This window comes from Peromyscus maniculatus, chromosome 17 (genome assembly GCF_049852395.1).
Source record: "Peromyscus maniculatus bairdii isolate BWxNUB_F1_BW_parent chromosome 17, HU_Pman_BW_mat_3.1, whole genome shotgun sequence".
Classification (NCBI taxonomy): domain Eukaryota; kingdom Metazoa; phylum Chordata; class Mammalia; order Rodentia; family Cricetidae; genus Peromyscus; species Peromyscus maniculatus.
The window spans coordinates 50,067,562-50,080,114 of record NC_134868.1 but is presented as its reverse complement, the minus strand read 5'-3'; the positions used below and the strand labels follow the sequence as shown (position 1 = coordinate 50,080,114).

The window sequence follows — 12,553 nt, the reverse complement described above, 5'->3', positions numbered from 1 at the left end:
GTTTACCTCTGCACCATACATTTCACTCTTCTCATGGCTTTGGTTTGCTTTGAGGTTGTGGGTTTTGTTTTTTTTTTTGGGGGGGGGGGCGCAGGGGACAGGGTCTCACCATACTTCATAAGTTGATCTCAAATTCTTGAAAAAAGGAGTCTCCTGTCTTAACTTCCCCCAAACCAAGCATGGTGGACTTAAGTTTTGAAATTAACTCTGATTCCTAAATTTACTATCTGCTGATGAAGCTGATCTCTCTAAGGCAGTGGTTCTCAACCTGTGGGTCACGACCCCTTCAGGGAGCTGGGCCGCCTAAGACCATTAGAAAACTCAGGTATGTATATTACGATTCACAACAGTAGCAACAAAAATAATGTTATGGTTGGGGTCATCACAACATGAGGAACTGTATTATAAGGTCACAGTGTCAGGAAGGTTGAGAACCACTGCTCTAAGATATAACATAGATTTTGGCCACTAATACAGATTTTGAACTTTAAAAACCAAAATCATTTATTATTTGTTTCATTATTTTATGCATATGGTGCTCTATCTGCATGTACACCTGCAAGCCAGAAGAGGGCGCCAGATCCCATTACAGGTGGTTGTGAGCCACCATGTGGTTGCTGGGAATTGAACTCAGGTCCTCTGGAAGAGCTGCCAATGTTCTTAACCTCTGAGCCATCTCTCCAGGCCGATTTTGAACTTTTAAGAGAAGGAAAAGGCAGGCTACCTTATTTAGGAAACAAAGAGAACAAGATCATCAAAGCTGTTCCCAGTGCCCTTTCCAGTGACAGCACAGAGGCCCTTTTATGCAGCCACATCCTGCCTCTCCCTAGATCACCCTGCAGCCCATGCCAAGAGTCATGCTGAAATTTCCATCATCTTTTCCCTTGGCTTACGGGTTCTTTGCTGCCCAAAAGGGCAAGTGTGTATCTCCACTGCATTTCTGAGCACCCAGTCACCTGGTCACACCCACTCACTTCTCAGTCAGGGCCCGACAAACTTGCCACTTGATTCTAACAGCTTACAACAGCACGGTGGCATTTCCACCTAACCGCAGATAGCAATCGGGTGACTGTCACAGGTCAGAGACCAGGAGAGTCACGGTGGTGCCGTGAAGCTCTCCATTTCTCCTCTCCCGTTATCATCCTACTTACGGAAACAGGTCATATCCTGTTCCCAAGCTACACCACTCTCAGGACTTCCCACCCTTCCAGCGGGAGAATCCCTCATGGAAACTTTCCTTTTTTAAAATAAGGGGAAAGGCCCCAAAGAATAACGAGCGTAGCGCATGACGTCCGTCTGGGAAACTGCTATGTCAAGAGAGAAGTGAGTGAGCATCCAAGCCCCGGGCTGTGACTCTTTTAGAGGCGAGAGCTGACCGGAGCTATAGCATGAGTATATTGAAAAACAACCCACTTGGAGATTTTAGTTTTCCCAACACTAAATGACACGGCCCAGCTTCACAGATGGGGAGATGCCCTACACCTGGGGTGGTCTGTGACCCAAGCTCCACGCGCCCACTGTATGTAGCTGGTGATGTATCTGGTTAATGTCGCAGGGCCATGGCATCTACCTGCAGTGCAGGGATTCTATCTGGGTACCAATATGCTGAAACCATAAAGCGGGCACCCTACAAAAGCATAAAGAGCATCTGGGTGGCACACAGAACTGTCCCTGTGACCAGGGAGAACTGCCATTGCCCTCTGCCCAGTGTGGGTTTGGACCTGTTCCCTGATGACTAAGCTAGCTCCCTTCCGCCCGCTGTGATTCTGAGGAGCATGGTCACGTCTGTGAAGAAAGTCGCTCCCCATTGGACAGCACAGATGCTGACCCCAAAAGAAAGTCTCTCCCCATTGGACAGCACAGATGCTGACCTCAAAAGAAAGTCTCTCCCCATTGGACAGCCCAGATGCTGACCCCCCCCAAAGCTTGCAGTGGCCCTAACATGCCAGAGGGGGAAGAGTTTGTGTTGAGACTTCATTCTGTTTCTTCCCTGTGGTCCAGGTCTGATGGTACTCTTCCTTGTCACGTTAGTGGTCATGTGACACAGCCCGTCTTCAGCTTTCTTGCAGGCACTTCTGACTCAGCCTTTAGATTTACACATACAGAAACCACCCCAAAGGCGGTATCGAAGAGGGAGTCCGTGTAGACGAAGTTAGTTCACTGACTCCTTGAGCTTGCTGGATGATGGTGAATGGTCTCTCTGTTTCTCCCCTCCCAGCGTCCCAGCCCTGCCTAGATGGACCTACATCTCACAACCCAGGAAGACTCACTCTTCGGAGATCTCCTCCTTGGCAGTACTCCATGGCCAGTAGAGGCAAATCATTGGGTGCCAAGTTCTGCATCCCCTCTGGGACATCCCGGGCAGCCACCACATTGGGATGGTTCAGCCTAGAAAGAGGGGAAACCAATAAGCATTCAAACTTCAGTTCAAATCCAACCCCCTTGTTCCATATCTTAGCTGATCTCACCTTCCAACAAAGCACAGAATAACCAGTCCCCTTGCCAATCAAACAGGAGAAGATGGGGGTCCAGGAATGGGAGACTTACCTGGTACTCAGTAAGTTAACATGTATTTACTCAGCCTTCCTTAGCCTTCCAAACTCAAACTCCCTACAAGCATATCATGTATCATTTAATCATCCTTAAAGGGTCCGATTTCAAGTTTTCCTTGTACTGTAAGATTGCTTCTGACAGGTGGCGACAGGGACCTCATGCCATTGAAGGGGAGGGATGATGTAACATGCAGGTGACCATTCATTGATTCATTGATGAAGGAGACAACTGCTCTCTCTCTCTGTAGTTAAGACCTCGGGGCTCTTCCAGAGGACCTGGGTTTGAGCCCCAGCATCTGAATGCTGGAGTACAACTGTCTCTCAACTCCAGTTTCAGCGGATCCAACTCCCCCTCTGGCCCCCTCAGGCGCCAAGCATGCATGAGGGACACAGACAGATGTAGGCAAAACTCATACACATAAAAATGAAATACTTTTTAAAAAATGAAAGTTAAGTGAGCAGGGGGAGCATCTGCTTGATACTTCAAGCTAACTCTCACAGTGCTCATCTACAGGTCTCACCAGGTGGAAGGATAGCATCCACCCAGGACAGAGAGATCCTATCTCCACACTGTGTGAATATCCACAGAGAGCAAACAGCAGCAGAGGGTCACATGCCACTCTGGAATTAGAAACATAGGGAAAACAAGGATTTTCGTTGAAATATAAAAACTTATCATGATTGACTATTTTAATTAACTTAATTACTTGAGTAATTTTTGACAGGGTCTTATGTTGCCTATGCTGGTCTCAAATTCCTAGGCTCAACTATTCCTCCTGTGTCCAGCCTCCCAAGTAGCTGCACCTACAGGAACACACCACCATGCCTAGCTATGACGACTATCTTAGATTTAATGTAACAGAATTGACCACCAAGTCAATGTAGTATTTAAATGTTACTCCTTTAGAAGCCTTGAGGACAGTCGCCTCTCGGGGCAGCCCAGGCGGTGTTGGAAGAGACTTAGGATTCTTTTCTAGACACAGCAGGTAGAACGTGCTGTGGTTTCCCTTCCAGCCTGGCAGGGCTGCGGGAGTGGCGTCCCCAGGTATGGGCCCAGGCCCTCACCTTCTCATGATCTGGATCTCTAGGCACCAGCGATCTCGGTTCTTCGGGCTGAGTTCCTGTCGGCACTGCTTGATGGCAATCTGCTCGCCTGTCGCCTACAGAAAGGGCACACTAGGTGTCAGAACAATTAACCCCCAAACACCCGAGCACCACAGAGCCCTGCCGGCCACACAGACGCCCTGGAGAACAAGTGGAGAGCCTGGCTGCCCTCTTCCGCGTCCCCACATCACAGCTCGCTTGCTTCCTCTCCCCAACCAGGGACACCAATCCTCCAAGCCTGCTCTGTCCCTGTACCCGCCACAAAACCTCTGTAGCAAATTCCTGTCCAGGGACGTCTCTCTCCATATCCCAACCGCTGCCATATTAGGTTAAACCACAAGGCATTGTTGGTGACTGGCCAGTTTCACATATAAAAATGGCACTTCCGTGTGAGTCGACTTAATATTGGCACAGTGGGTGTCTCCATTACTTCGCGCAGGAGTGTTCTCTCTTCAGAGACAAGACAAGGACCGGGTAGTCAATGGGACACAGCTCAAACTCCACCTTTCACCGGCTCTGCAACCTCTGGGTAAACCATGCAGAGACTGTGTCTTTATGAAACAGGAACACTGACCTGCCCCGATTCAATGAATGAAGATGAGGATGTAGCAACATCACACAGACAGAGAGCCCGCCCACAGCGGGTATCTGGCAGCTTCACAAGAGGACAGTCCTGAGCATGATGCATACGCTCTCTCTTCTGAAGCTCGGCTTCACTGTCAGTTTACACACTTATTTACTTTAGAATGTCTCATGAACCCCAGGCCCGACTGATGATCACTATGGCTACAAGGATGACATTGGACTTCTGATCCTCCTGATTCCTTCCTCCCAAGGGCTAGGATTACAGGTGTGCATGGACCACTGTGCAGCTCATACAGGGATCAATCCTAGGGCTTTGTGAACACTGGGCAAGCGCTCTACCAACTGAAGTACATTCTCAACCGCACTGTGGTCTCTGCAATGGGAAAATCAATATTTTGTGACTAATGAGCTGGGTGACTGGTTCCTTTGGTTAACAGGTACACAAAGGAGTCCTTTGAACATGAAGGTTGAGAGGGTTCAGAGTCTATGGTTTTGGCAGGAGCAGCACAGAGAAGCCCTGGTATGACGTGTCCTGGAGACAGAAGTGGTGGCCTCGAGGAAGGCTGAAGGACAATAGTTATCAGTATTCCCCATTCACAGTGACACCAGCCAGTTTGCTGGGAACAGCAAGAAAGAGAAATCCTTTCCGACAGAGATTACTACAATCTATTGCTATAAAAAACGCCTACAGTGGGAACAGGAAAGTAGAAGTTTATCCATGGAAAGAATGTTCTGTTCTGCCTGGGAATTTCTCATCTGGGAACTCTAGCACGACAATTTCGGCAGGGGCTTCCCCAGTGGATTTCTGATGGTTGATGTAATCACCTACCTGATGAGGCTTTAGTGTGTGGTGCCAACTGGACTGCTCCGGAATGTCCTCTGAATGTTCTAAGCGCCCAATTCGATGGTGCTTTGCTGTCTAGCTGCATGCTATTTCTGTTTGTCCTTCCGCTTTTGCTTACTACAGACTTAAAATAAAAACTCACTCATTCAAAACTGATGGTGGGTTATTTTCCACACACAATAAGATTTCTGCTTCCATGTATAAAAGGCAAAGGACTGAAACCTCTAAAGACCTTCAAAATCAACTACAGTCAACACAGATAATACTGTCAGCCCCTGTGAAGGAGGTCCTAGAGGCCCCAGAGACCATTTTCCTCACTTGTACATGTTAGGAAAAGGATCCTCTATCTTGTAAGTGTGCAATTCACACACTTGAATGAGTGGGGCTTAAAATGACATGCAGGGAACTGCGGCAAGACCTCCCAGTGTGTAGGTGGCTGTCGTTAGGATCCAGCTTGCCTCGTATTTGTCCCAGCGGCCCAAACTCCCACAAGGGCTTAGACTACCTGGTAAGAGAAGGAAAATGGAAATCTCCAGACACAGCGGGGCAGTTGTCTAAATGTGGTCACCGATCAACAAGTCAGCCTGAAAGCTTCAGGAATGGATGGTGGTGTTCATTACCACTCTAATGCCCGAGCACAAATATTACAAAACCTCCAAAGTATTCTCAGATCTGTTTGTAGTCCGAAACTAGTGCTTGAGTTATCCAAAACGCAGCAATCTCCACACCTAGTTTCCTGCTATATTCTAAGTATACAACCAAAATAATGACGAATGTCGGGGCAGGGTCCCCACCCACAAACCCCACGCCATGGGAAGTACAAGTCACTTCCCATCTTCCCTGGAGTCTCTGTAGCCCCAGACAACACCCATCTACTGCTGCCTGTATGGATTTCACGATTCGGACATTTCATGTAAATTGAGTCACACATGTATAATTTTAGACTGACCTTATCACTTAAAGACACATCTCCATAGTCCATTCATGCTGTAGCTATGTGTCCCCTTCTGTGACTTCAACAGGCCAGCTCACAGGAGGTGGCGTCATTAACTGGGCTCTGTCCCCACATCGCCCTTTCCTTTTCTGTCTGTCTGTCAGAATCCTGATTTTTAGCCAGGATTTCAAGGCTCTCTCTGAAGAGCTGACTTCCTTTTCATATTATAGCTCCTCCTGAGGCTGAATCAATCACCGTGGCTACACACTCAAACCCAGGGAGAAGTCCATCTACGGTCTTGGAGAGTGAGAAGCCATATTAGAAAAGCATTTCTCTAGTTGATGTACATTCTCCGAGGCCACAGCTCGGAAAATGCCATACCTCGAGATCAGGAGTTTCCAAGTGGTCTGCCCATTCACAAACTGACTGGAGCTTAGTTTTCAGTTTCACTTCCTATTAGTGTTTAGATTCAAATTTTTTTTTTTGCCCAGTTCTAGGGCAGTTTCATCAACAGCAAATCCAACCAATGCTGTATGCTAAGGCTGGAATGTTGACATTTAATTACTTCCGTAACAGTATTAAGAGGTGAGACTCCCTAGAGCTGATCGGGTCGTAAGGCAGCTATGGGTGAGACGTCATCACGTAGAGGCCTTTGTCCTTCAGAGAAGTTTCTATTCTACATGCAGTGAATGGCATTTAACACAAAGGTCCACAACCGATCAAAGTGAAGAGACTGTGGAATGCTCAGCCCTAAATGAGACATCTGTATCACGCCCCTCCTCCCGAAACTCAGGGATCATCTGGGAAAGATTGTAAGAGCCAGAGGTTGTGGGTGACCACAACAAAACAGTGTTTTCTGAACCAAATAGATGAACTCAGGGCAGTTATGGGAGCAGGCACAGGCCCAAGCCAGGGGAAATCCGAGCTTGGAGAAGGAGGGAGGCGGTAAGTCCCACCACCCCTAGCTAGGCAGTTCATAGATGCTTAGAGAGGGAGAATAAGTTCTCTTTAAGGGAATGTTCTGTGATAGGTCAACCACACCTGGGTGGGAGGGGGAGGAGGCACAAAAAAAAGGAAAGCTAGGTGGGGAGGGGGTGGGGAGGGAGGGAGCTGGTCAGAGTCGGGAGACAGAAGTTGAGTACGATCAAAATACACTGTGCAAAATTCTCAAATGAGCACTTAAAAGTGAAGGTCTGGGACACACGGACAACAACCCCTGCACCTCAAGCTCAGGGATCGTCGCAGAGGAGGAGGAAAGGTGGCGAGAGCCAGAGGAACTGGGGGTTTGCTGGGAGACTATGTCTCCTAGGGATGTCAGAAGTTACACCAATCAAGTCCTACCAACAAGACTGCCTGCAGGTGAGCTGACCGAGAACAAAAAGAAAAGACGTGCTAACGTGGGCAGGGGAAAGCCTAGGAGGCCTCAAACCTACACGAACAACTACAGGCAGCTAAGGAACGCTCAGATAGTCTTCCCCAGGGAAGACCACGCCAATTGGTTATCCAATACCTAATTGTCAGCCCTGAAAACATACATACATACATACATACATGTATGTGTGTGTGTGTATCTATATCTATACATATATCATTATACAGACTGAGCAAGTTGTATTTATGAACATATATGTATATCGATATACAGATAGGTATATAACAATAATTAATGAGAAAGGAGGCCATGAATTTCAAAGAGAGCAAGAAGGGGTATATGAGGGAAGTTGGAGGGAGGAAAAGGGAAATGATGTAATTATACTATAATCTCAAAAATAAAATAATTTTCAAAAAAAAAAAAAAGCGTTAGATGCATCTTTATCCCTGACGTACCAAGTGATACATGAGAAAGGGCTACAACTTCTCCCGTCTTCCCGCAGTGCAGACACAAGACGACACAGTGGCCTCCAATCTTGCCCACAGATGTCGGGAACAGACTCAAGGGACCAACGTGTTGCCGTTTCCTTGAGCAAAGTAAATACGCAGCACTGAATCCCTTAGACCTTTGGCTCTTCATCCACAGATGGAGAAAAAACTCCACCCATCCAGTGATGCCAACTAAAATGAAATGCAGGGTCTGATCCATAGGAAGCCCTGGGCAAAGTCTGAAACTATCAATCATTTCCTTAGATGATGCTCTACCCACGTAATCGCCTCGTTTCCTGACAGGCCACCTAAAGTCCACTTCCTCTCAAGAACCTGACGAAGTTCTATTTCCTCAAAGTCTTCCCTTGCTACTGAGCAAGCAAGAGACTATGGAGAGAGTACCTGGCCCAGCTAGCATGATGTTTTGTTTTGAGACAGCGTCTCACTGTGTAGCCCTGGATGTCCTGGAACTCACTATGTAGACCAGGCTGGCCTCAAACTGACAAAGATCCACTTGCCTCTGCCTCTTGCGTTGCAAGTGCTGGGGTTAAAAGCATGTGCCACCATGCCTCGCTGACACATGATATTCTTGATAAGCAGTAGTCATTATCACTTTCACACATGAGCACTTAAATCTAGACTTAGTCATATTTCTAAGAATTCATTCAGTGTGAGTAAAGACAAATTAAGGACAGTGTCTTGTCTTTATTTGCCTGCATGGAGCTCAGGGCCATGCCCAGCAGGTCCTTAAGGACCGGAGTTCCAAGATCACACATTAAAACACGGAGGCAAACAGAGTGATCTTAGCCTTATCAGTAAAGGTTAGCACTGCCTCTTAGGAGGAATAACTGCTAACACCTTGCCTTCTAACAGCTAGCACGTTCACTACTTCCTGTCATCCTCACACGGGTCCTCCAGACTGGCTAGCCTCCTCCCGCTTAGATCATACAGACGATGTAATATTTGCAAAAGATCCTGAGACATTTCCACAGGGATTTGCCTCATGTCTTTCCAGTCATGCTGAGAATACACGCCAGAGGCTGCGACCCAAATCCAACAATGTGGCAAGTGACAGTCAGAATCCCAACCACGTTCTGTGTGACTGTGAGACTGTGACTCCTTCCCCTGCCTCCCCTCAAAAGGAGTTGCAGGCTGAGGCCCCTGGAGTTGGATCTTTTTCCTCTCTCTTTATATCTCAAGGTCTTCTGAAAACATTGGACTACCTGAACCACAAATAGTTTGTGCTGGGTCCTGAGCTGAGAGACTTAGGGGTGTTCCTATGTAGCAAAGACTGTCAAGCCCACGCCGCAGGGGGCAATCAGGAACCAAGGGGACTGGAGTAGGGTCATCACTACACTGCTCTTTTTCCTGGGGAATACAGATTCGAGCACCTCTTCGTTTCTCCTTAGTGCTTCAAAAATGGCTTGGATTGACTGTAAAGAACCAAATAGTGCCTCCAAAATAACTGGGAATGTGCTGGGCGTGTCCTAAACTCTAGTTCCAACCTGGAGAAGCCGGGGTGGGGTATACGGTCTGGGTCCAAACAGATGTAACGTTAACACGTTTCTGCATATTACCTAAGTCCCCCGGGCTTCTGTTTCCTTGGCTACACAATGGGAATTAGAGCTGTCCACCCTGGAAGTGAAGCTTGTAAGATAAGACCGGTGCACTGAGCAGCAGCGTAATGCAAAACGAAACCCACTCGGAAGACACCTGAGGCTGGCAGGCAGTAGGTTTACAGCAATGACCCTGGTTCTTGGGCAGCACTTCTGACTTGGGCACTCCTGGGACAGCTACATGTATTCTCTTGCTTACAGACAAGAGAAAGCAGGTGTGTAGCAGGAAGAAGCCTGATGCCAAGTTCAACTACCACCTCTTAGCTGCATTCTTCAATGCAGCGGCACATCCAACGGAAAACACGCTGCATCTTCTGATCTCAGCTGTGGATTAAAGATTGCTTCTAGGCATCCAAAGCAGCCCCCTGGTTTTCCCATGAGGACATCAGAGGGCTACAGGCAGGTTCTTCTGACAGCAGGACTTTAGCCGGACTCCCCCTCCCCAACTCCGACCCCCTATGCCCTCTATCCCAGCCAAGTCCTGTTCATTTTACCCCGAAATGAATCTTAAATCTGCCCACTTCTCGCCATCATCACCACCATCAGCCAGGCTAGTCTCTCACCTGGACCACTCAATTCTGAGTCAAGACCTTAATTGGAGCTGCTTAGGAAGGATTCTAAGGGTGGCTTCCAATTTTGGTTATGTATCTCAAGTGTTACCCAAGACTGGAATTCCAAAAAATACAAAGTAAAAACGCGCCTCTGGAGAGCACCCTCCTGGGTCCATCAGCAGGTCCCGGAACTGGCCAGGCAGAAATGAAGATACTCTAGAGAGACACTTTCAAGCTGGGCAGTGGTGGCACATGCCTTTAATCCCAGCACTGGCAGGCGGATCTCTGTGAGTCCCAGGCCAGACTGGGCTACAGAATGAGTTCCAGGAAAAGCACAAAGCTACACAGAGAAACCCTGTCTCAAAAGAGAGAGAGAGAGAGAGAGAGAGAGAGAGAGAGAGAGAGAGAGAGAGAGAGAGAGAGAGAAACATTTTCAAACATTGAACCCCAAAAAGATGTAAATTTCCCCAGAAATTTCATGTTGGGAAAGGAATAGGCACCACCCAGGAGGAGGGTTTGTCTTCTGGAGAAGAGATTTGTAACAAATTCTCAGAAAATCTTAAGAGGATGACAAAAAATGAGTCAGTGGTAGGCTGGATCACTGGGCTGCTTTGATGTGAATATCCTTGGCCTTCTATTTAAGCCTAAACCCATTTAGGATCCTGAAGACGGACTTGGGAGGTTTTCGGGGTCTCTCTGTCCCTCCTCCCAATGTGACTGCATTGATGGCATCTCCTGCTTTCCACTATTAATTTGACTCTTTTAATTGGCTTATTGAGGACAGGTGGCTTAGGGCACAGGCTGTGACCCCCAAGTTCGACAGTTATACAGCATGTCTGGTCTGAAGTAAGTGGTCTGCAGCAGAAGGATGGATGGAGCTACAGAAATACCACAAGTGACTGTATGCTTTAGGAATGACTATCGACTAATTATTCAAATTGCATAAAATAACTCTCATATAGGAGACGGGTGTCTCAAAGGGAGTCTTGCAAAGAATTTCAGTGTACTTAAACCGCCAGAACAAACCAAAACATTCGGGAGAACAAAAACTTCTAACACAAGAAACTCACGCCAGACACTTAAGGGCTAACGTAATGAGAATATAATCAGATCCAAAAAGAGATCAATCCACATCACTCGGCATCCCATGCGCTGCCCATCTTCACCCATTACCCTTAACTCTTGTGTTTTGTTCAGTACGGTACTGCAAAAGACCGCGGAACCATCAACTACTTAAAAAACAAATTTTAAATGTAAAAGTTATTTAAAATATTTTATTGCTCTCATCTTTTAACACTGTCCGTATTCTACAACGTCCACCAGCATGCCATGTATTACATGTTAGTCTAGTATTAGTAGAAATAAAATTTGAAATACTTAGAATGGCAGCTTACTCTTCTTATTGAAGTAGCATGGCTAATAAGGTTTTTAAATGTCAGTTTAGCAGCTCTCAGACCCCCCCACACCCCTTGGCGACCCCCTTTCTTACTTCTCCCATGAGATCATGCCAAGAACAGGAGGGAGCCCACTCATGCACACCGGCCACGACAGAAGCAGCACCAAGCAAGCCCACCTACTGTCCCCGGGGCCAGAGTCCTCACCTGATTATGCCATCGGATGACGTTTCCAAATCCCCCGGTCCCGAGGCGTTCCTTCATTTCCCAGGCCCCACAGGTCTGGGTGGGGAGGGACGGTGACCAGCTCATCTCGATGCCCTCCCTGCTCACTCTAGAAGCAAGGAGGAAGAGAGGACAAGTTCAGAGGGACAAACAGCGGCAGGTGGAGGGACGGGGGAGGGGGTGCAGCAGCGGCTGCCGCCCTTCAAGGTGAGGGAAGGAAACAGACTCTGGTTTAGCTCAGAAATAAAAGTTGCCGGGGCCCGGTGGCCCGGTGGCGGGTCCGGTCCCCACCGATCGCCGCCGCAGCCACAGAACCCCCCGGGGGGAAAGAGGCGCAGCGCGCGCCCTTCCACGCGCCGCGAGCGGCCCCTCGCGTGGGACTCACCTGCCCCAGGGGCCGCGGGGCCGCCAGCGACACCCACAGAGGACATGAAAACTTAGGGTCCCCACGCAGCCAGCCCAGCGCCACTTCCTCAAACACTTCCTGCCCTGACGTCACGGGGACTCGGCGGCTCTTAAAGGAGACGTGCGAGCCGCGAGCCGCCGAGACGGAGCCACACAGCCCGCCAGGGGGTTCTGGACTTGGCGGTGGCGGGGCATGGAGAATTCTTTACCTCGGCGCTTCCCCCCCTCCCCCCCCCCCCGGGCTGAGCTTGATCCCACAAGCTAGGCAGTTTGCAGGAGGGGAAATCTGCTGAGCCCCCTCCAGGACTGTAGTAAGAATTGCCTTCCTGTCCCCCCCCACACACACTGCCCATTCATGAGTCTGAATGCTCCTGGTGCAGGGCTAAGAATGATCAACACTGATGCTCCTCAGAAAGTAGTACACCACCATCCCCCTCCAAACAAACAAACAAACAAAACGGTGGGGAAATACGAAAACAAAGC

General features: G+C 48.4%; 1 protein-coding gene across 1 annotated transcript in view; it reads right to left on the bottom strand.

Annotated features, from left to right (window-relative positions):
• Ikbkb (inhibitor of nuclear factor kappa B kinase subunit beta) overlaps nucleotides 1-12,159 on the bottom strand; it is a 53,656-nt gene extending 41,497 nt beyond the window's left edge. The window contains exons 1-4 of the mRNA XM_006982992.4: nucleotides 12,051-12,159; nucleotides 11,648-11,774; nucleotides 3,618-3,712; nucleotides 2,271-2,388 (exon numbers count right to left, since the gene is read on the bottom strand). Coding sequence (XP_006983054.1) covers nucleotides 2,271-2,388; nucleotides 3,618-3,712; nucleotides 11,648-11,752 — 318 coding nt within the window. The 5' untranslated portion in view covers nucleotides 11,753-11,774; nucleotides 12,051-12,159. The remainder of the gene's footprint in view (nucleotides 1-2,270; nucleotides 2,389-3,617; nucleotides 3,713-11,647; nucleotides 11,775-12,050) is intronic.
• Between the last annotated feature and the right edge of the window lie 394 nt (nucleotides 12,160-12,553).